Source organism: Argiope bruennichi, chromosome 9, assembly GCF_947563725.1.
Source record: "Argiope bruennichi chromosome 9, qqArgBrue1.1, whole genome shotgun sequence".
In the NCBI taxonomy this organism is placed as follows: Eukaryota; Metazoa; Arthropoda; class Arachnida; order Araneae; family Araneidae; genus Argiope; species Argiope bruennichi.
This window is the reverse complement of record NC_079159.1, coordinates 90893215-90918517: the sequence shown is the minus strand read 5'-3', so window position 1 is coordinate 90918517 and position 25303 is coordinate 90893215. Positions and strand designations below refer to the sequence as shown.

At 28.8% G+C, this 25303-nt stretch overlaps 1 protein-coding gene across 1 annotated transcript in view; it reads right to left on the bottom strand.

Annotated features, from left to right (window-relative positions):
- LOC129983940 (protein kinase C, brain isozyme-like) overlaps positions 1 to 25303 on the bottom strand; it is a 113704-nt gene that overhangs the window by 9077 nt on the left and 79324 nt on the right. The window contains exons 6-15 of the mRNA XM_056093668.1: positions 24629 to 24785; positions 22968 to 23196; positions 21698 to 21838; positions 19899 to 20072; positions 16983 to 17074; positions 16768 to 16830; positions 14997 to 15135; positions 13267 to 13347; positions 11890 to 11997; positions 6096 to 6236 (exon numbers count right to left, since the gene is read on the bottom strand). Of these exons, the coding sequence (XP_055949643.1) occupies positions 6096 to 6236; positions 11890 to 11997; positions 13267 to 13347; positions 14997 to 15135; positions 16768 to 16830; positions 16983 to 17074; positions 19899 to 20072; positions 21698 to 21838; positions 22968 to 23196; positions 24629 to 24785 (1325 nt within the window). The remainder of the gene's footprint in view (positions 1 to 6095; positions 6237 to 11889; positions 11998 to 13266; positions 13348 to 14996; positions 15136 to 16767; positions 16831 to 16982; positions 17075 to 19898; positions 20073 to 21697; positions 21839 to 22967; positions 23197 to 24628; positions 24786 to 25303) is intronic.

Below are 25303 nucleotides of genomic sequence, written 5' to 3'. Positions count from 1 at the left end.
CCAATTGATGACGCTGTAGTGTTTAAAATCATATGCTAATAAATAGCTCATTTAATTTTGTTATAAAAACCATTAATATGATTCAAAGAAATTATTCGTCCGCCGTGAACATGTCGCTGAACAATAAAGAGTCCACACTGATCATAAAACTCTTTTATCAAAATGCGAGCAATGTTATAGAAGCAATCCATGCTTACCAGCGGATGAGAAATGTAAGGAAATGACACGAGTCTATAAATGCAGTTAAAGGTATGATGCATAAGCTTGAAGAAACGAGTTATGGATTGGTTTATTGGTTTGGCTATATTAACATCCCGTTTGAAGCAACACTAGGGCTATTTTGGGACGGACCTCGTAATTTTGAACCACGGTCAGATGACGAGGACGACACCTGAGCTGGCACCCCCCTCTCCACACCACACCAGCGGGAGGACGTTTGGTCATGACGGATTTAACGTGCAACAGACCCCCTTACACGACGGTTCTTCGGTGGAATCGGGTCACGAACCTGAAACCCTCCGGTTCCGAAGCCGAGACCTTACCACCAGGCCACCGCGGCCCCCTAAACTAGTTATGGAAGAAGACGATGTATAACGGATCCGGCACTTGTGGGGAAATTGGCCAGCAATAGATAATTAAAGATATCAAGGCAGGTGAGACATATATACGACGAAAAGAACTGTTGGGATTTCCAAAGAGAAGCTTAGACTGCTCATAAAAGAAAATGACATAAAAACCGATTTTCAATGAATTAATTGAAAAAATATATAACATCTTCACAATTTTTTATTTTTAATGCTACATTATGTATTTTAAGGCATACCATTATTATTATTTTATTTTGATTTGAAATTTACTTTTTTATTCATTAATATTTTTTAAATGCTACTTTTTAATATACATTACACTTACACTTCATATGAATTCTTACAGAGACATAGACTCCAACTAAATTATTTTCTCATTTATATAATATTACTTTTCAGAATTGTTTATTTAATTTTTATCATTGGTTTCCATTTAACATTATTTCAAGGAGGGCTGAATAAATTTAGAAATAAAATTTAAGGTTCACTTTATCTCGAAAATAAGACAGTCTTATAGAAACAATATCAGTATCACGAAATGGTCCTAAAATCACTATGAGGTCATTCATTTGTCATAATGTCAGTATTCAACAGTAGTGTTATTAATAATATAACAGATAAATCTTATTACAATGTTTTTAATTCTATTCTTATCTAAATTTTAATTTAAAAAAAAAATCTTTATATGCTTAAAAGTATATTTATATTCAGCTCAAGGTATTTATGTTCATCAATTGTGTGTGTGTGTGTGTGTGTGTGTGTGTGTGTGTGTGTGTGTGTGTGTGTGTGTGTGTGTGTGTGTGCGTGCGTGCGTGCGTGCGTGTGCGTGCGTGTGCATGTGTGTGTGTAAAATTCAAAATTAGTTTTCTAACATAAGTCTAGCTACTAGAAAACGACAATAAGGGTATTAAAATTTAAGCAAGTACTGTAGCCGTTCTTTCTGCCTATACATTTTTATAAATCAATTCTTTATCTGTAAGATTCCAATAGAAACTTATAGACCGGTTTTACTTTTAAATGCCATTGTCAAGCACAAACTTAATTCTAAAAATTATCAGGTAGATAATAAATTAATAAAAACCAATCAAATAAAATAAAATAAAAGATAATAAAAAATTATTAAAATAGTATTTTTTGAATTAAATTCTATTAAAAATATTTTTTTAAGAAAAAAAATTATTAAATAAGTATTTATTGCTGGTTTGTTATCATAAATTTTTTTCAGATATAAAGTAACATTTTAAATTGTTATTTCATTTTCACAATAGGCTTTCCCTTAAAAATCTTTCTGATAAAAATTTCAAACTATAAAATTTTATTACATATACAAAAATGAATCAAAATCTGATTTTAAAAATTCTAAATCTTCTCCACGACGTAAAGCAATAAGAAAGACAGTTTTGAAATCCTCTCTGTGTGATATTATCTAAGTATTAAACATTGTCTGTCGCAACAACTCTTTATGTCTCATATGTTTTGAATATATTGTAAAAAACAAACAGAAATTGTAAAAAGTCATGGCCATTTCTAAAAGCATAAGAAAATAAAAGGTTGAAATCTCCAAAAAAAAATCATGTGACCCAAGTTTAAAACTGCATTTTGATATAAGAGAGATAAAGCAAAAAAAAAGCAAGCATGTTCTAACAAATAAAATAAATTGTTTTTAAAAAAGATTCACAGGGGATTCTTTTTTTTTTCTTCTTCTTCTTCTTCTTTTTCTTCTTCTATGAAATGGTCAACCTTGTCCTGTGTAAAGCCTGACATGAATTTGAAATTGTTTTGTAAGGACCATTGATGTCAATGTTTGTTATTGTACAAGCATTCGTTTCATTACTGCAGCTATCGAATGTTTTGATTCCTCTAAAAATGCGTCTATTTTATCTTGAATAATTTGATGTGATTTGCCAGATATTTATTACGGCATTTCAAGGCAAAAATGCGGTTTATGGGAAAAATAGTAAATAAAACATGATTATTTAGTTTAATGAAGTAGTTTCTAATATCACTGTAATCAAGATTTGTCAAAAATTACATTTTCATAAGATTTAGCACCTTGTAAATAGCACTTTCCTTTTAATTTCAATAAAATTTTTGTATTATTTTTAGTTCCAAAAATTATTTTAACTAATTCAGAGTTTGCATTTACCAAAGTAAAAAAATTATAAAATAAAATACTGAACATGATTTATTTTTCAGAAATTTTAAGAGAAGAACACTAAAATAATCATTTGTAATAATGCAAAAACATTACACGAAAATTTTGAATTTCACATCATATATATAACAGAAAATTCATGCCTAGCAGAAATAATTAGTATTATAGAGTTTCTGAATTCAATAGTTTTCTATTTTTCCAGGTAAAAAACTTTAAAAAACAAAAAGGAAGGGTTTTTTTTTATCTCTCTTTAGGATTATTAAAAATAATTTAATTGAAATAGAATAATTGAATGTTTTATTGAATAATTGAATTGAAATACATAACTAAAAGCAAGTAATTTTTTTTATCTATCTTTAGGATTCTTGGAATAATTTTCAAGTATAAAGTGTTTTCACGAAGCTAGTTCCTTTCTTCGTTTTGAAAGAATAGCTTATGAGTGTTTGAAAATCCCCACTAAGACATTAAATAAACTATCATATAATACAAACAACCATATATATATATAAATGACCAACAAGAAATCCTTATTCCAAGGTGTGCGAGTGTTTTGCATTACAATAATCAAAGAAAGAGATCTATTAAGCATAATCAAAGAATCCGGAATAGCTATTTAAAAGCAGTCTGTTGATTTTCCCAAGAATGCTATTCGGAAGCATGTTGAAATTAGTAGTAAATATAGAAAAAATCAATTGAGAAATTACCTTATTGGCAGTTATATACAGCGATGGATATTTTATGATTAACAATTATGTAAATTTGAACAATTATTTCGATGTGATTTTTTAAATGCCGTAAGAATTGTTACTATCCTGCCTTGCTATCGATTTCATTGATTTCATCAAAACCGACATAAAATATTGATTGAATAAATATTTCGATAAATAGTTAATTTTAATATCTGAACTGCATATCGAAAATGTGATTTTTTTATGGCTGATTCTAAGCCCCCCCCCCAAAAAAAAATTAGAATTTTTTAAAATCATTTTAACAATTTGCTTGTAAATTTAATAGTTTATGAAAAAAACTCTTTGAATACTTTTATTATATTGATTGCTATGTAGTCTTTCACATATTCATGTATATTTAATGGCTATATATGTAAAAAATGGCTAAGAATTTTATGGATTCTTAACTGATAGGAAAAGGCATGGTATGAGAATTTTACTCCCATAACAAGCATAATTTAAAATAACATTCTAAAAATTATTATTGTCATGGAAACTTGTAATTTCTTATGTTTTTATCAAATTGCCGGTGATTTAAAAATAAATAATACTATGGAAACATTACTCAGACAGCTCTCATACTTATATTACTACATTTTATTGGGTTGGCAACTAAGTGATTGTGGATTTTAAATGAAAAGGAAAACTCAAGTATTTTGCTTAAAAATATAACTTTATTCAGCTAGGCATTGTCCGTCTTTGTCGATGACCTTTTACCACCTTTCAAACAGTGTCATAATTCCACGTTTATAAAATTTCTGATTTTTGCAAACAAAAAACCGAATTAAATGTGATTTTACATCATGAGCGTCATTAAAAATTTTACCATTTAAGGAGTTCTGCGTAGAACGAAATAATGGTAACCTGAAGGCCCAAGATCAGGGCTATATCGTAGATGTGACAACACACTCCAACATAGTTCCAATAACTTTTGGCGAGAGAACAAATATGTGTGGAGTTTTGCATTATCACACTGGGAAACAACATCTACAAGATTTGCCAATTCTACGGGCTTTTCTTGAACTGCCTCGCTCAGTTGGGTGAGTTGTTGAATGTAACGTTTGAATTAATTGTTTGGTTTCTTGGTAAAAGTTCAAAATTCCTTCATAATCCCACCACACTTATAGCATTATCTTTTTTTGATGAATCTCAGTTTTTGGTTGGTTCATCTTCGATCCATGATCTTTTCTGATTTACGTTGTTATAAACTATCCACTTTTCGCCACCAGTAATAAGTCATTTCAGAAATAGATAAAATTCGTTGCGTTTCAGAAGCGAATCGCAGATGCTATTGCGTTGCATCAAATGAATTTTCTTAAGCTTATGAGGGATTCATAAATCGAGTTTCTTGAAGCAGTCAAGCTGTTTTAATATTTTTTAATGCATTTGTGCAATGCAACTAACTTTTCTGCAGTCTTACGTGTTGTGCTATGACGATAATTGGCTTGATATGGGTTTCATAAATTTCAACTGGGAGGCCAGATCATTGCTCATTTTTCAGTTGAAAATCGCCAGAAAGCAATTTGGCAAAAAAAGTTTTGACAATGCCTTTCTTTCAAGTCTTCATCCCCATATACGGCATATAACTTCTTGTGTACTTGCGATGGGTTCTTGCCTTTTCGGAAATAATGCAATAAAACATGTCTGAAATGCGCATCATGTTTTTTTATCTTTAAATTGGGATAAAAGCAAAATTAAATAACTAATCGATACAATTTTTTCACTAAATTAAAGGTGAAAGTCCAAACAATAAGAAAACAATATAAATTTGGTGCTTTGAACACGTTGACAAAACGAAAAAATTTGCTAAAACTATCTATTGACAAAATCCGCAATGACTTAGTTGCCAACCCAATAAATGCCTCCCAGGAAAGACAAGCAATTCCAAAACAAAAATGGATTCCATGGAAAAACGCAAAATATTATTTTGCAATATATGTAGAAAATCACAAATGAAAATAATATTCAAAATAGCTATGGCACCATCACAAAATTCACGTTGTAGGCATGCGTTGAACATTTTACATCAATTTTTCTGCCAATTTTACACAAACAATGACAGATTTCCATTTAGGCAGTTACCTAGGACCGCTAAGCTGAGGATGTGGTCACAAGCAGGCCACTTAAAGAAACTTTATTAACCGAGTCATCAAGTGAATAAATGAATAAAAAATACAAATTCAATTAATAATATAATATTAGGATAATATCAAGACTTTATCATTGATAATTGGTGAGTTTCTTATATTCTTCATCACACTCATTTAGTTATAAGAATATATACGAAGTCGAAATTCTGCTTCAATATTATTGTTTGCAAATGTGGAAACTGGGCAGTCTCGGGTTTTAATAAATAAATAAAGTCAATATATATTAATAAAGTAAGTCAATTAAAAAATAATAAGTGGAAATAAATCATTAGCATGTTAAAAATGAGCTGAAATAAGAAACTAAACTGGCCAGCTTATTAAAAAAGGAATTTCATATTTTTCACTGAATAGGGTTACAAAAGCCAATCTGCCGTTGTACACAGTCCTTAACAAATTATACCATGATACATAGATGGCATGTTTAAGATGCATTTATAATTTAATATTAATGAAAGGGAACGTAAAATACACTTACGATTTTGGGTTTGAATGGAGGTTGAACTTCTCTATTTTCTATTTTTATCCAGTCTATGCGTCGGAAGAACGGATGAATTCTAATGTCCTCTTCGCCGTGTGGCCCACAACCGAGACGTTTTGATGGATTTTTTGTTAGGAACTGAAATGAATACAATTCATATCCAATTAGTATTTGACAGTAGAAGGCGACTAGAACAATTTAAGAAAACCCTACAAATTATCACATAACATACGAATGATGTATTATTCCAGTAATTTTAGCACTTTTCATCGGAATGATTTTAAGAAACGGTGTTATTGTTTTTTATTATTGTTGTTTTACATAAAGATCTTATTTACGTCGTTATAAATATCTCAAAAGTCTTACTTATTCTGCTGAACGCTTCTCCTGTTTTAGGGAATGCTAATTATAATATCTAGTGAACACTAAGTTACCGTAATATATACTGTGGCTTCGCTGTCTCTATTCCTTTTTCACTTCAAGTTAAAAACAGTAGAACATCTGATTATCTGTAGCACTTAATACTGGCTTAGCACTTAATCTCTCTGTGTATAGATGTACAAATAGCGGATGTGTGTGCATGTGTTTATATGTATAGAAAGGATATTTTTTATAATATGCTTCTTTTTTCTTTCAAAAGATGAATTTTTTAAAAAGACTGGTGAAAAAATCTCTCCGGAATTTTAATAAAAGTTACTACATATTTCTGCTTCTGCAGCAGAAAATTCTATACGGCATTGAAATTCATTTTATGCATTTTTTTAGGGGACTTTACCTCTCTTATTACAGCTAGAGAATTGAATGTATCGTTTCGAATAATCGAGGAAAAACTGGAAAAAAGCACCTCACTTCACATCCGTTTTTTTTTTTTTTTCCTTAATCATATAAGAACATGATGTTGTTTTGGTTTGAGGTTTTTGAAGCCTCAAAATGCATAGGCAACAAATTGTTGAAGACTCAAAATGCATAGGCAACAAATTGGCAATGTATCGCTTTTGAGGCATCAACTTTTCGCTTTTAGGGTTATTAGAAAGTAAAGCAGAAGATTGTCACATTTGGCGATTTATCGCCAACTAAAGTTACAACTTGATTTCCAAATTATTCATTCTCTGAATTTTTACGAATTATCTTAATTAATTTAAGTCATTAATCAATTTAAACCGGTTTGAAACAATTACGAAACTATCAAATTACACATGCGCTGATATTTAGAAAAATGAAGGGCTTTTTTTCATCTCAAAATCGGTCGAGCTCCAACACTTTGTTTGCCAGCTAAAAAAATTGGAAATAATTTTAAAATAATTATATATATATATATATATATATATATATATATAGAGAGAGAGGGGGGGGGGGATAGAGACCAATATAGAAGTCTCGTGATTGTATTGTTTAAAACCGGTTTAAGCTGGTTAGTGACTTGAATAAATTTATTCAAATAAGGACTTAAAAATATTTAATAATAATAATGTTATCTCATGATAACCTGAAATTTGTGATCGTCAATTTCATTTTTTATTGAAATTTCCATTTTTTTAATTCCCGTTATTTTATTTATTTATTTATTCATTTAGCATCCATAGCTCAAGACATCGAAGAGCAAGACACTTGGAATGGTAAAAATGGTGTAAAGTGATTAAAGCAAAAAAAAAAAACATCTGATTTAAACTCCTTATTACTGGTTTATGTTCATATTATTAAAATATAATTTTTCCCACTCAATAAAGCAAGGAAAGAGCGTAGAAAAATGTCGCAGACTTTCGATATATCTTTTTTATAGCAGAGTGAATAAGATCTCTGTGAAAAAAAAATCTTAGCTTATTATTATTCATAAGAAAAACCTATTTTTTAAACCATTACTAAAATTACCAAATATATACTTCGTCAGTGCCTATATAATGAACTCCATCTGATTAACCATTTAAAGGACCATTTTTTTTCTAGTCATATTATATTCAAATATTTTTAGGCTTGAAATTAGAATAAGAAAAGGGATTCATTTAACTTATTAGATAAATTTAATTTGGTTAATTAATAATTAAGTAACAAATCAAGACACATCATTTTGTCTGAGATAAAGAACTGAAGCATCTAAATTTCTGACTTACTAAAAAAATTTGTCAGAACTTATGCCAACTAGGGAATGCAATACCGGAAAAAAATTTCAATACCGGTATTCGGTATTTTTTTAGATCTTAATACCGGGATACCGGTTTTAATACCGGTATTAGAAATTTTAGAAAAAGAAAGAAAACACAGGTGTTTCTTTGTTTTATTTGCCAGTTTTGTTAGAGAGGGTAACTATCACAAAAAATAATTTGTAACTTATAAATTATAACAGTATATAATCACAAAAAAGTAAAGAAACATCTTATTTACTTAAATCACAAAAAAAAAAGTGTAAATATCACTATTGAGTCTGTGGTACTATTACAAATTTTTGAAATGTGATCTTAAAAAACATGATGCATCAATTGTACTGCCATTAAGCCTGAAAAGTAATTTTGTGTAAAAATTACCAGCTATCGAAAACGCTCTTTCGGCATCTACGCTAGCTGGTGGTACTGTTAGCAATGCGCGATATATTTTTTTCAAGTATTTACCTCTAAATCCCTCATCTTCAAATAAATCGATTTCTCGTCGGATGGTTTTGGATATAGCTGATTTCTGTATTGTATTTTGGTTCGTTGAATTTTTTTTTTTTATTTATCGCTAATTTTAATTTTTGTTCAAAAGACAATTCATTTTCACTATCGGCAGTAGTAACATAATCTTCGTTAATTGAACCGAATTCTGAATTTAGATAGATTTGTGGGTAAAAAGTTTTAAGACAATTTACTCTAAACTTAATCAGATTTGAATTGGTTATTTTCTTTTCTTCTTTTTCATTTTCATTTTTAAAATCATTATAATTATGTAAATACCATAAGACATTTTCTATTTCGGTATGCCTTTCTTCTGAGCCCTTTTTCAATGTAATATATAATTCTTTAGATAGTGATGTGTGCTGTTCTTTCAGTGACTGCAACATGAAATTTATTGTTGCATTAGCTGTTAATAAATTAGAATTTCTCCGACATAATACCTCAATAGTCAGTTTTATTGGAAGTAGAGCTGATATAGTTCTGGATATTAAGTCGAATTCACTATCTGAAAAATTAATTTACAGGTTTAAGCCGATTATTGCTTTTTGGATTGGACTTCTCTGTTTCAAAAATCGTTCATCATTAGGAGTAAACTGTTCCAACGTGTTTTAGAATCTAATATTAACATATATTCTCTTTTATTTTCAGTTAATATATATTTTAGTAATATATCCTTTTTTATAGAAGAACGTATAAATATCTTAACAATTTTTCGAGCTTTATAAATTATAGGAAGCAATTCTTAATAGGTTAATATTTCATCCTCATTAGCAATATCTTCTTCAACAATTACATTGTCATTATCTTCATTGTCAATATCACTCTCACTCTTACACTCTTCAAAGTTGGAATACGAAGTTTCTATATCCACAGTATTTGGATTCTTATGTTCTTTATTTTTTTGGTATAATACATCTATTACTCCTAATTGAATTCCACGTGCATAGCACAACTGCTGATTTGCACCAATCAACTTTCCAACTTTTTTCATAATTTTTGCTGAATCAGTCGTTATGGATACAATATTTTCTTTCACGGATAATCCATGTTTCGCTAATTTAGATTTAAGCAATTAATTAAGCCATTAATTAGCTAATTAATTTCGCCCGTTAGGGAGACACAAAAACAAAAACGTATGCTATTTTTGTCATGTTGGCGATCCCTGAACATATAGCGGAGACAATTTTAAAAATGTCTAGTAAATACCGAAAAACCGGTATTTAAACTTGTGAATACCGGTATTACAAAATTGTACAAATGGCTCAAAATACCGGTATTCGGTATCCCGGTATACCGGTATTGCAATCCCTAATGCCAACCTATATAATTTCATACAAAGATTGATAAATTTGGTGGGAAGCATACTTCCCACGACCCGTGAAAGGGTTAAAAGGTTGGTTTTTTTTTTCTTCAAGAATTCGTTTCATTGCTCAGAATATTGTTTATTGATTTTGAAAATCCATCATTTTTCTATATGTTAAAGTTTCATTCACATTTATTTACTGCATCGCAAAGATATAGCTTTTCCTCGAACTGTTAACCTGAGGTATCATTGACTACAGAACTTTTTTTTTGAAGATAATGATCATTTAAACAATCATGGTATGCTCATGTTACACATGTCATTGTAATCCATTGTGCATTTTCCAAGTGAATTAAGGTACTGCATAATGTAAGTTAGTTTGCAATTAGATAATATTGTTATATTCATATCATTCTACAGCATGTGATCACAGATTAATGACGGTAAAAAATACATGCAAAGTTATTAATTGCGAAATAAAAGATGTTCACTTTCATTCGAATTTTTAGTCGAACAACAATATTAATTAAAAAACACATAATGACATTTGCCAATGATAATAACAATTTTTATTGTTTTTATAAGTACAGAAATATGCTAATACTATTTTGAACTTAAGATTATCACTTTAATATAGGCAGTTCTTAATATTTCGGAACTTGCAACTTTCTACTACAGTGCATGAAAACAGGGGCGATCCAAATGTCTTAGTATTAATTATGGAGTAGATGGCATTTCCCATTTTTCATATTCAACTCCCAAAGAATAATTCAAGTTTGTATTGATTATTTGTGTAATAAGAATAAAAGGCGCCCACGTCATAATAAGATTTTTCTTTAGTATCGGTTTAGCAACTGTAAATGGCATAAAAAAGTATAACATTGTGATGTATAACTTATAAGCCAGTTAACAGCTACGCTACCCGAGCTTACGCTTGCTTTTGTATCGTGGTCATGTTACTGGGCTGCGAACCACAAGGTCCCAGGTTCTATCCTCGCGCATCTCAACCCGCCACAGCATCATTATTTTGACTAAATCATTATATTTATCATTAATTATTATATCAATTTTTACTTTAAAAATTGATTTGAATAAATTATTATATTTATCATTAATTATTATATCAATTTTTACTTTAAAAATTGATTTGAATAAATTATTATATTTATCATTAATTATTATATCAATTTTTACTTTAAAAATTGATTTGAATAAATTATTATATTTATCATTAATTATTATATCAATTTTTACTTTAAAAATTGATTTGAATAAATTATTATATTTATCATTAATTATTATATCAATTTTTACTTTAAAAATTGATTTGAATAAATTATTATATTTATCATTAATTATTATATCAATTTTTACTTTAAAAATTGATTTAAATAAATTATTATATTTATCATTAATTATTATATCAATTTTTACTTTAAAAATTGATTTGAATAAATTATTATTTTGCCTTCATGGCTTCACCCAAGATTGGCACCCATGCATCGATATACTTACGCCTTGTCTCTAAATTTCTACGCCACTGATTTGGAGAAAATCGCCTAAATAAAAGAAAAATCTTTGCGCTATTATGATTCGTCTACTTTCCGTAAGATATGATTTTTTTCCCCATCAAAGCTTACTTCTCGTAAATTAAATCAATCATATCAAACTAATTCCCTATTTTTATCGACATAAAGTTACACTCTACGATTAGTAGAAATTGGCATGAAAAATATGACATAGGTATAAAAGGGTTTAAAAGCCTATACTTTAAACTTTAGAAGAAATCATTATCTACGTATACATTCCCATTCATAATCATTTCTTGTTCGTTTTCGCTTACCCCTTTACAGGCTTCTTTCGCTTCTTTTGATAGAGCCTTAGGATACGAAACATTGTGATCTGTAATGGAAGCGAACAGTTCCTCTTCGTCTTCGCCGTCGAACGGAGGCTGGAAATGAGGACAACATAAATATTATACATCCGCCGCTTCTGTGAAATAACATTCCGTAGAAGAATAAGCAATGTACTGAAAAAAAAAATTTGGGACTATTTCATGTATATGGGGTGATGGGTATTTTCAAGGCACATTTAACAAAATGATTGAAATTAGATGGCACAGATTTACACAAATACTTCAAAAATAGATATTCTATTAATAAATCATTCGAAAAATCAAGCTGAATGTAGGCTGAATACTACAGAATATCATATACGAAACAAAATTTTATTTATGTATCATAGTTAAAATCCAATTAAGAAGCTTCGTAAGTAACATTTTCTTCTGTTTCGAGGTATTGGGAAATTCATACAATCATCATAAAGGATTTTCTAATGATAGAAGTTTTTTTATCAGGCTCGAATTCCATATATGTTTCTCATCTCTGTTTGGAGAAAAAATTTGAATATCAGAAGCACAATCCAACATGTGCATCTAAAAAAATAATTTGTATAAAACCACTTTAATAGATGACCGCCATTAGATAGGAACGGTAAAGGAACACATGGTATAGCCATTAACATTTCTATCATGACTTTTTTTTATTATACCATTAAAACTTGATACTTTGACATCGCAGCAAAGATTGTATTTCAACTTCCGTGGCCATCAATTCACAATTGAAATGAAAAATGATTTATAAGTAGTTAAAGGTACATCATACTTTAAAACAATCACTTTGAAATCTTCTCTGCAACTAGAATCTGAATCTAAAGATATTCAATTTTTTTAAATAGACACAAATGTAAAACAAATCAACAAATATTAAAAGAATTTTTTAAAAATAAAAATAGTTATTTATTTGTAATTATAAATATTTGCAAATATTCTGACTTTATTGAATAAAAATGCGTAATAGTGATAGAAAATACATTGCTGAAAAAAATAACACAACATTCGAGAATTCGAATTCCAGTCTGAGAATTTGAATCTGCTCTGTAACACGAATGCCCAAAAGATCCTTCATGGAAATAATATAATATCAACTATAATGCAAAATTTTCAAAAAAAAATTTTAAACACCATATAGGTTTTAGAAGTATAAAACATGAAAGTTTCTTATTATTAATAGTTATTATGACAATATTTTTGAAATTCAAATTCGGGTCTTAAAACCATACCAAAAGATAATTGAAATACCTTTTAAAGTCATCAAAAAATTTAACGCCATTTTAAACCCAAAAATGCATTTTAAATTCAAAAATACATAAAACATATTACCTGTCCTACAAGCATTTCATATAAAAGAACGCCATAGGCCCACCAATCCACTGACTTGCCATAAGGCTGATACAATATAATCTGAAAAAGGCAAAAAAATTAATTTCAATATTAAAATTTCGAATACTGTTTTTCAATTGTATACAACTAATATTTAGGAATCAAAAATACGATCTCTGTTGATATCGAAATATTAATGCAACACAAATATTAATTGTAAATAATTATTTTATGCAGCTAAAATAATATAAAATAATATATCGCAAATGGAAACTTTTATTAAAAATATAGCTAATACAAATAATATCAATAAATTTTCTATTGCATTGGAAATAAAAGGATATTATTCAGCAAGTAAAATGGTGTTCGCACACTTTGCTACAAAAAATGCTACACTTCCTTTTTAACAAAAGTTGCTGATAATTCTTTTTCTTTTATTTATTTACTAGCCGCCTTTGGCGACCAGCCGGTTCGCCAATCTTAATGTTCGTTAAAATTTTAATAATTAAATATTTTATGCAATTCCTACTTTAATAGCTTCTTCATCAAAATACTTTAAAACTTAAAATTTTGATAGTCATAATTCACTCATAATATTATAAAGGTCTTCAGTCATAACGTAATATGTATCTCTCTCATTTTCTTTTAGTTCCCGTAGAATTTATACTTTAAATTAAAGTGAAAAGGATTAATCTGCAATTAATATAATAATATTTTTTACTGAAACAAAGTATTTTTTTTTGTTGTAATATGATTACTGAAAACAGTCACTGAGCGTTTAAACTTTATGGGGACTAAAGAATATCTTTCTTAATTTATGTACTATTTCAAGAATTTGTTAACAAAATTTTCTCAGATTCATCATGAGCAGATCGATTCATTAACAATGTTTAATTTTAAATGCATCAAACACTAAGAAAATAAAACGAATCGTTTAAAATAATCGGTTGAAAACAGGTTAAAAAAAACCTACTTAAAAAACGATGTACTTAAAACTATAAGCATATACAAAAAATATATAACTAACATAAATACAATTTAATTACAAGAGCCTGCAACTAACCTAAAAATAATTTAAATCAAGTCCGCATCCGTTGTCAACAATCAGAACACAATGTGCATGCGTGAATTTTTCTACGCCAGTTTGGGTAACGCTATGCAGATTACAAATTTTTAATTTCCTTTATTCTGTTTTATTTTAATTCAAAAGTACTTCAGAATAAATCTGAAAGATCGATTCATTAACAATGTTTAATTTTAAAGGCATCAAACATTAAGAAAATAAACAGAATCGTTTGAAATAATCAGCCGAAAAATCTTAAGCCTAACCTTATTAACGTGGGGAAAAAACTGAAGCCTTACTCATTTGGCGGTGGGGAAAATGAAAAGATTTTTTTGGTGGGAAAGTTAGTTTTTAATTAATAATTAAAATTCTAATTAAAAATTCAAAAAAAGGGACCCCAGGTGCACATTCCCGACCTCTAAGGTACCAAATTTAGTAGCTGTAGGTCAAATGACCTGGTCTGTAGAGCGCCACCACACAGACACACACACACACATTGAGCTTTATATAAGTAATAGATTTATGATTTTTATTTATTCATTTCTGAAAGGAGAAAAAAAAAGGATTAGGTTTAGTTTCTGGACAACGGCTATTTTACACTTTTTGTTGATATTTTTTCTGACCGGTCGGTTTCTTGTGCTTAATTTGCACATTATCTTGTTCTTACCTCTGGAGCAATGTAATCTGGTGTGCCGCAGAAGGTCTTTGTTGTCTTATCACCCATAATGCCTTCTTTGCACATGCCGAAATCGGCTATTTTGACATGGCCGTCAGAGTCCAGCAGCACATTATCGAGTTTTAAATCTCTAAAAGATAACACAGTAATTAGTGATTGAAATAAAAAAAAAATGTTTCACAACTATCTGAATAATTAAAAATTATATAGGATTTTGCGATATTTCGCTTGTAAAATAAATATTTCAATTGTATCTTTTTCATTGTAGTCTGATTATAACGAAAAAGCCGCAAAGCTATAATCCTACTTTTTGTCATTCTATGCAAACTGTATATGAATTTTTTTGTAAAAAAAAATTATAATTGCAAAAACTTATAATATGATATAAAAAATGACAAAATTATCTTATAAAAGCATTTGCAAAAACATGGAAATAGGTATGAAAAGATGCAAGGACTTGGACTCTTAACTTGGACACTCAGCATTCTTTGAACATGTTCAAGAGAAAGATCCTTAGAACTATGCTTGGCCCAGTACTAGAGAGAGGATATTGGCGAACTAGATTCAATTTTGAATTATACAAACTCTATAGGCAACCACAAATAACACTAGTTATCCGGAGCAATAGGTTAGAATAGCCCGGCCATATCTGGAGAAGCCCTGAAAACAGCGCCTTCAAAATATCCACTTTTAACATTCCTATGAGATCCCGGGCCAAAGGAAGACCTCCAATTAGGTGGATGGAGAGACCTGAGTATTCTGAGAATAAAGAACGGGAAGGTAGTTGCGGGGGATAGAAAACACTGGAAAGCGAGCGTGGTTGAGCGTCTTCAAAGAACTGTTGTGCTCATAAAAAAAAAAAAAAAAAAAAAAAAAAAAAAAAAGATAAAATTTTAAATTCATGAAAAAAACTTTCCATTGAAAGGATTTAAAATACTTGTAGAATTTTTGGAATCAATATCTTTCTTTTTTGTAATTAAAAGCATTTAACAAAGAGAAAACTGATATGAAAAGCACAGTGAATTCAATATATAGAGACTATCATTATATGATTTTTCATTATCTGTCCTATGAACTGCAAACAGTTGCTGTAGAACCGAATTTCTCATTAATAAAATGTTAAACAAAATGTGCTATAACATTTATCTGAAATATCGCTATATGAAAATATTAATACAAATGGGGGGGAAAAAAACGACTTTTAAGAAAAAAAAATTATTTTATTCGACATGACAGAAATGATCAATTTTAGTTATTTATCACCAATTGTATATTTAACAGCAGTTTATAAATAAATCATTTGAAATTCATTGTTATATCTGTAGAATAAATTTGTAGAATAAAATTTTAAAGACACTTTAAAGACAACTTTATATTAATTATAATACTCATTTTCATTCAATGTTCTAATGCAAAAAATTTCAGAAAACTTTATTTCATCATTCAAAATGATAGCATTTTATTTTAAATATAAAAACAGAAGTTACCAGAACAATATTTCTTCAAATTGCTAAAATACACAGTGTATATAATTTCTTCTATCTATTCAACTTTATTTTTATAAAAAAATTTAAAAACATTTTTGATAAACCTTAGACAAAAGCGTTCTTTACTGTGATTATAATTTCATAGTGCAAAATTTATAAAGATAGAAAAAGAAAATTTAAACTTTCTCCGATTTCAAATTATGAAATATTGAAAACAAATTCTTTTTTTTTTCTAAATTTAATAACTCATTGATAAAACAAAGAGAGATTTTCACCTGTATACTATGCCTCTGTTATGAAGGAAAAACATACCAATTGCTATTTCAGCTGCGTAAAACCTAGAACATAAAAAAAAGATAAATATTAAAAGGTTGTCGAATATCTTCGTTTATTGGTTTTATGTAATTATAATTTATTGCTACTGTTATTTTCTTCATCCAACTAAATCTACAAATCAGAATTAAATTCCAATTGAAGTAATAACACATACACAGCCACGGGTTCTTTAAATTTGCCGCACTGTTGTATTTGAAACATAAGGTCACCTCCATTTACATATTCCATTACAAAATATAGCCTATCCTGGAAAATACAAATCAAAATGAGTATTACTGGAGATGTTAAAAACAAAATACAACAATCAGAAATTTACTAATTATGATGGTTACCGAGTAATACAAAACCCACTTTTAACATTACCTTATCTATTGCTCTGTTGTTATCTAAATCTTTATATACTATTCTATCATACTAACTTTCTCGTGATTAACACATTTGATTTTCATGACAAATTTCTCATGATTAACAGCATAATAATTATCCATTCATCATTTCAAGTCAGTAGTCCACATTGGAGAATAAAGTATAGGTGTTCTAAAAATATATTTTATAAAAAGACATATTTTTTAAAGATGCATTCATTTTTTTTTTCTTTTTCATATCAACCAACTGCCAACCACGCTTAATAAAAAACATAAAAAAATATCCCAAAAATGAATATCACTTTGTGGTGGTATGTAGATTATTGTGATCCATGCAGGAAGCAACAGGGCGAATGTTTTTAGGAACATTTCTTTTAATAATCACATTCACACACTAAACAAGCACAAACACAAAGACAACACATTCACGTGCGCAGCTTTACAGTTCAGCGTCACATCTCATTCTAGTTACAATCGCAATGCACTATGGGATGGCCTAATCAGGCATCGCCATCTAGTATCCAAAAGAGAAGATAAGAGTAATGCAACTGCTACATCCTCCCCCTACACCAACGAAGACCGTCCCGGCGAGGTGGTGTTATTTTGGATACTAGATGGCGATGCCTGATTAGGCCATTCCATATGTCATACCATAGTGCATTGCGATTGTAATTAGAATGAGATGTGATGCTGAACTGTAAAGCTGCGCACGTGAATGTCTTGTCTTTGTGTTTGTGCTTGTTTAGTGCGTGAATGTGATTATTAAAAGAAATGTTCCTAAAAACATTCGTCCTGTTGCTTCCTGCATGGATCATAATAATCTACATACCACCACATTGGCGCCCAACGTGGGGAGAATTTGTGAGGAAAGTTTCCCGCCACCACAACTTTGAATAACGTTACACAATCGTTTAATAACATACACCAATTCCACAACTCAAATTAATGAATAGAAATATATAATTTTGTCACCTTTCATAAATTTCATGATTTCACTTATTGTAGTGGTAACATTATAAGCCAGATAACAACTTCCGGAGAAGAGTGTACACTCTTCTCCTGAAGTTGTTATCTGGCTTATAATGTTACCACTACAACTTCATAAGATTTATTTTTGTAATTAAAAGTTTTAACTAATCAATTAATCTCCATTTAGGCTCGTTACTGAATGATAAACCCCCATAAAAAAATTATATAGCATATCAGATGTTAACTGACAAGACGATTCATTACACTTTTCTTTTTTAGAAAGTAGAGTTGTGATGTTCACTTACGTCTGTAGCAGTGCTGCGTTAGGCAACTAATTATATTAAATAGTTAAAAATAAAGTGTAGAATCACCTCCATTTACTATCTTGATGTGGGGCTTACCTCGATGGAATCCCCATACTTGAAGAACGAAGATATAGTTCCAAAATCCAATCCCCAGTATCATACCAATACATCTCTTATTGTGGACATACATGAAAAATTATGTTTATTGTTCTAGACAAACTACAATTAATAATTTTATGAATTAGAAAATACACTTGCATTGCGGTGTTTATAATTTCAACTGCTGACTTTATATATAAGCAGATGATGAATAATTATTAAGAATTCGAATACTGCCCACTATACAGATAACTGACACATTCCATATATCAATAAGTCAACATAAGCAATGAAATTCCGATATATAATATTAAAGGTCATGAAATAATTGTGCCAAACGTGTATGCATTTTTAAGACAGTTTGTTTATATATAAATAATGGTCTTTGAGTTTTATTTTCGTTGTAGCAACAAGAATCGAAAAGTATTATTACTCGTTCTTTTATAAAGCTATGGTATTCCATATAGAACAGAAGAACAATATCTACATTCATAATCGAAAAGTATTATTACTCGTTCTTTTATAAAGCTGTGCTATTCCATAGAGCACAGAAGAACAATATCTACACTCATAATTCAATCATTAACTAAGCCTTAATTAATTATTTGGTTTTAATATTCCACGATGACGGGGGTGATGTAATATTACAATAATAATAAAGAATCACTAGAAATTATTAACTTCTCCCAAAATTTTGTAATTGTAAATGAATGAACAACACAAAATCTCACAAATGTCATTGTATAAAATTGTACCAATTCAGTTCAAAATAAAACCCATAATATCTTGAGGTTATTTATGAAGATGTAGATAGATTGATCTACTTATTTACTAAGTAGCTACAGCAGTTTAACTTTATATCTCTTTCCCCAGCTTAGTATTTAAACATTTATTTAATTTGTTTCACAGACTATATTTTCATTAGTTCTAAAAGAAGTTGATTATATAGTATATGATTATATAGTTGGTTATAAAAATATTTTAGACTGCCCTACTTGGGCTAGTAATTTTTTTTAAAAAAACTGCATAAAAGTACAAAATATTGCAAAAAAAATTCAATTGTATTCCATTATTGAAGACTTTCGCATTATTCTTTTAGAATATGCATTCTATAAATGATATTCCGAAACTCACCCGAACTTCCTATCTTATGCTTGTCACATTTTTTTTTTTTTTTTGAAGATATTCAGAAAATTTTGAATATCATTTGAATCAAAATATTTTCAAATTTTAAAGCGCAGAAGTTAAACAAAAGCAGATGAAAACCTGCTTCAGATTTTTACTTTTGAATGAAGAATAAAATATATTTCCATCTCACTTACGCACACTTACCATGGTTTGGAAACAAGAATGCAACTGTACAAGGAATGGTGGTTTGTTTGCTAAAGCTAAAACCCTTTTTTCTACCATCGCACACTCCACGTCATCGTCTTGAATTATAATGTCCTTCTTCAAAATTTTAATAGCATATAATTCATCGGTACCTTTCCTTTCGGCAAGCATCACCTACAAAAAGGAAAACGAAAAGTTTTTAAAGTAGTTAAAAGTAAAGCAAGTAAAATAGTGGCTTGAAAACTACACTATGCAATGCACTGATTGAAAAAAGTTTAATTAAAAGTTCAAAAAAATTATTTTCTTTATTTCTCAAAGAGCATAAGCAAATTCTAAAACACTGCTTAAAATAGAAACTGAAAATCAAATATTAATATTATGAGGCAATTCAAATATGTTATTCGGAATATACCAAGCGCATAATATCATTTAAAGTCTAATAAACGCTACTCAAGGAATATCTATATGTCATAAACTTCATATTAGAGGTTAAAGATATTTTTAAAAATACATTCACCGGCATTTCAGCATCAACAAGCATTTATCGTTTTTGACAAATGATATTAGAACAAGAAAATTTTATTTTATTTTTTCGATATGCTCACCAGGGCTGTCAGAAAAAATCATTTCATGTCTTGAAACATTTGCAGCTAAAATTAATGAGCTAACTGGAACCGAATTTCACATATAGATTATCAAAACCATGAGAGGATGATTTTCGATTTAAAAAAAAATCCAACAAAAAGATTTGCTGGATTATTGGAAAAACTCTACAATAAAAAATGTACTCCTGTCAAAACATTGAAATGAATAATTACAACCAAAAACAAAAAATGAAATATGTAAAATTTTAGTTAAAAAACAGTTCAAACAAAAACACATAACATATAGCAAGAAATTCACAGACGATACTTTCAATACTGAACAAACACTACGTTACATTTTCAATATGCTGATTTTATCGCTGTGTATAAGACATTGTATCAAAATCTTTTTCGCAGAATTTATCTCCACAGATTTCAATAGTATGCATAGGAAATTTGGTTCTATTCCTTTCACAAGTTTTAGCTGTATATGCATGAAAAGAGGAAGGTTTATCTATGACCACTCTGCATTATCCACATTTAACATGATTCATACATTCTTTTGAATATCTATTTTCAAATGCCAGTAACATGTATTGTTTATAGAGAACGTGGTGTCAATAAAAATGTATTTTCTTCAAAGTAATTTGTAGATGATAATCCGCAAAGAGATTTTTCAATTCCCTTATCACTTTTCCATCGTGGATTTTGTTTAAAGATAAGATTTAAAAATTAAACGCTGTTCAAGCTAGCGCATGATAAGCTGGAATTTGCGCCTACTTATTTACATTTTTAAATACTCCGAAAATTTAGCAATCAAAACAAACTGAATACAACACCATATATAATAAAACCAGTTTATAGAGAAATTCAGAATGAAGAAAAATATCGCGATGAAATTTCTTCAGAAATAAATTCACTTGAAGAACGATGTTTTAATGTTTCTTCTAATCTTCTGAACTACTTAGCTCACTTTATTTGATAAAGTATTCACTACTTTTCATTTTTAATTCATCAATTACTGAGTGTTACGAAAAACCCTTTCAACATATCACTTGATTTGAGTTAACCTTAAGTTGCTTTTGAATTAAAGCATAAACAAAAAAAAAAATTAAGTCCCAATGAAACAAATAAAGTTGTTTCTATTTTTTTTTTTTTTTTCACTACATTAGTGTGAAAACCTGTGGGAACCGTCACAAGAAAAGAGGAACTTACCTTACCAAAACTGCCTTTTCCTAGAACCATAATGAAATGGAAATCCGAAGCCCTAATGACGTCTTGTTTCCCCATGTTGTGTGGAATGTCTGTGATGGCGGAAATCTTTTCGGATTTCTTATAAGACATGGAGATACGGGTCTAAAGTGGGAAAAATGGTATTAAAATCAACAAAGTAAAGAAATTATAGAAGTACAAAATAATCAAAGATGGTTTTTAACAGTTGAACTAAATTTTTTATTGGAGTATTGAATTAAGAAAACTAATAATTGTACCCTCGTACTCTCAATAGTAAAATGATAATCGTGTTTCAGCTATATTATACAATGGTTAAAAATAACTCATAGCTAAAAAAAATTCAAATTTTTTAAACAAATTAAATATTTTATCGATTTAGAAACTTTCCTTTTCTTAAATTTTAATAGCCTGAATAGAATAATTGCTTAAAATGAAAATATGAAGAATTATATCATGCGACTAGAAATAAATTTTTGCTTTTCAAAGTATTTTTATGAAGAAAAAAAGCAGAGTCCATAAGAACATCAAATATGGCAGTAATCAAACTAACAGGAAATCAGAAGACAACAACAACAAAAAAAAAAGGTTTAAATGAAAAAAATAGACTCTAGTAAAAATGCAATTGTTTCTTTTATCTTCCTTTTTTTATAATTTCATTCTTTATGCTTTTATACGAATATCATAAAATATTGTCTTTTTTATGATCATTTTTTTTCTTTATATATTTTCTTAAAAGGATTATTTAGTTAAGGGATTTACCTATCTAATATAAAATTAAAGCCTTTTTTAATGCTTTTATTTAATTTGAGTTGTTTCACATTTGTGAAGCTTGGGCTTTTGCAGTCAATTTTCTTAAATTTTAATTACTTCCCAATATCTTAGAGATCTGAAATTTTCTCCAATTATTTTATTCCTATGCCTATGTAAAATTTTAATAATTTTAGAGTTCTTAATGCATTAATTATTAATTAAATATTGATTTCATATACGAGTAACGCCATCTAGTAATTAATTTGTGATACGAATAATGCCATCTAGTAATTAATAATGATAATTTTACGATTCTCTAAGATTTATAAACATGAAATATAAAAGAATTTTGAGACTAAAAGACAGAAGATAATAAAAATGGAAAGGTTTTAAGTGCTGCTTATTAATGCAATAAATAATAGCAAATTTTTAATTCTTTATATTTGTTGAAGTAAAGTTTTGCTGAAAACGCTTCAATAAGAATCGAAATAATATCTCTTACTTTCATTTGTGTTTTGAGCTCTGAAATGTCTTTATCATCTGGGGGCACTGGAACGTTGTAGAATTCGCCTTCTTCGGCAGTGAGCAATTTGAACCATCCTTCGGCGGGACTCTTCATGATTTCGGATATTCCAAAGGACAGCGAGCCCATGAAATCGTTTCGAGATGTCCTGTCCCAGTCCCATACCTCGACTAGTAGTCTCCTGTCCTTGTCCTCTGGTTTCAAGTCGCTATCAAGTAGCAAAACCATATTTAAGTTGTAGCAATGAATTTGTTGGAAATGGGCATACAAATTTATTTATAACACATAAGTAAAGCAAACATAAAATAAAAGAATATTTGAAATTTTTGATGGATTCTTGAACACGATGTGCATCATTTCAAATAACATGTATTTTTTCTTTGAAAATCATATTTGTTATAAAGGCTTAGAAAAATAATATTGCATCAATACTTATTTTCGCATAATAATACTTTATACGGATATTTATCTGTAATTTGTACAAATTAAAGAATATAACAATATGTGGAATAGAAATGTATTAAATACTGGTGTTATTTTATAAAAATATCATTTTACTTCCTAAAGACATGATTCCTAATCATCACATAAACTACTAACTAAACACCCTTATCAATATATATTTATTAAATAATAAAATATAATATTAATATAGTGTTTTATTAGCATTAAAATATAATGTTCGATCCTTTTAACAGAATGAGTGCCATTTTCTTCTATTTCATATAACTTTCAAGTTCTAAAATATACTCAAACAAGGTACGATGCCACAATACACTTTCATATCTTTATCACATTGTTAGTTAAGCCTTTAAAGCTACATTTAATAATATATGCCACATGTTAATAATTGATTGGATAAAAAAAACATAAAATAGCTATAAAATTGCTAACAATTTAAAATGAAAGTTACACCACAAAACTATAAAAGTCAACCGAATACAATGCTATACGGTGTTTATCTTTCAAAAAATGCATACAGTGTTTATTTTTAAAAAATGCATCTTAAAAGTTTTTTTTTTTAAAAAAATGCATAAGTTTTTTAAAAACGTTTTTTTTTTTTTTACATTTTAGTTTTGTTTTACTGTAATTTTATTTCTCAAAACTATGCCTTGAGAATTGATTGAAAATAGAATGGAAATCTGAATCCTATTAAAACTTTTATTGACGACTTAAAACCAAATTTTTTTTTAAATTATTTTTCTAGAAACAGATTAACGTAATAAACAAGTTAAATTAAGATTTTAAGAAAGCAAAAACAAATTATATAAATACAATATTTTATGAGAGCTTCATAGTATAGAAATAATCATTTTCATTTCTTTTGCGAAGATTTGCTAGATACAGAATCAGATTATTCAATGAAGGGGAAGGGTGTTTATAATGTTATTTCTGTTACTATCTTGAGTCATCGTTTAAATAATTTCAATTATAAGAAAATGCTTTTAATACAAAAATTAAATCAGGATAAATAAACAGCTGCAGAAATTTAAGAATATGTAATCATTCAGATACGTATTTATATAAACAAACTCTTTTTTTATGTATAATAATTTGGTTCAGAGTTGTTATTAAAACACATCTCATAGAAAAAATCGTTTCGCTAAAGAGATGCGAACCACAGACAGCAAAATACTCACAAAGATAATGTTTCACCCCAGTGAGGATTCAGGTTGGCTTTGATTGTCTTCGTCTTCCGCTTCATCGTCTCCCCCGTATCTGGCACCAGCTTTATTTTGACATAAGGATCGGAGAGCCCATTGGGATCCATAGGGATCAAGTTCTTCGCCTGTCTCACTGACAAAAACACAGTTCGTTAACATTAACATGTATTTAATAAAATGAGTATTGGCACAATTAATTTCTAATTTAGTTCCACAAGTTACGAAGATTTTTCCTTTTGAACTAGCAGAATTGATATTTCAATAAAGATAATTATATATCAACTAATATTATAATAATTATTATTATATGTCAACTTTTTATGCTTGTTCCTTTTTTTTTCTTTGGCTGTTTTAGCTTTTAGTACACAAGATTATGAAAAAAAAAAAATTGAATAGCTAGTCCTTTGATAGCTATTTAAATTCTATTTTATTTATGAGCTTTTACCGGTGTACCAGTTTTGGCACACACCTAATCATCATCAGAATATATCAACTAGTAAGCTTAGACACAGTATATATCTTGTCTTTTTCGTATGACTAATAATTGACTTGCTGATATTGTACACAATATTTTTTTACTCGCTTAGACATTGAGTTCGAAAATAATCATTCACCTGCGAAAATAAAATTAGTTGAACATCGCTGTTTTAT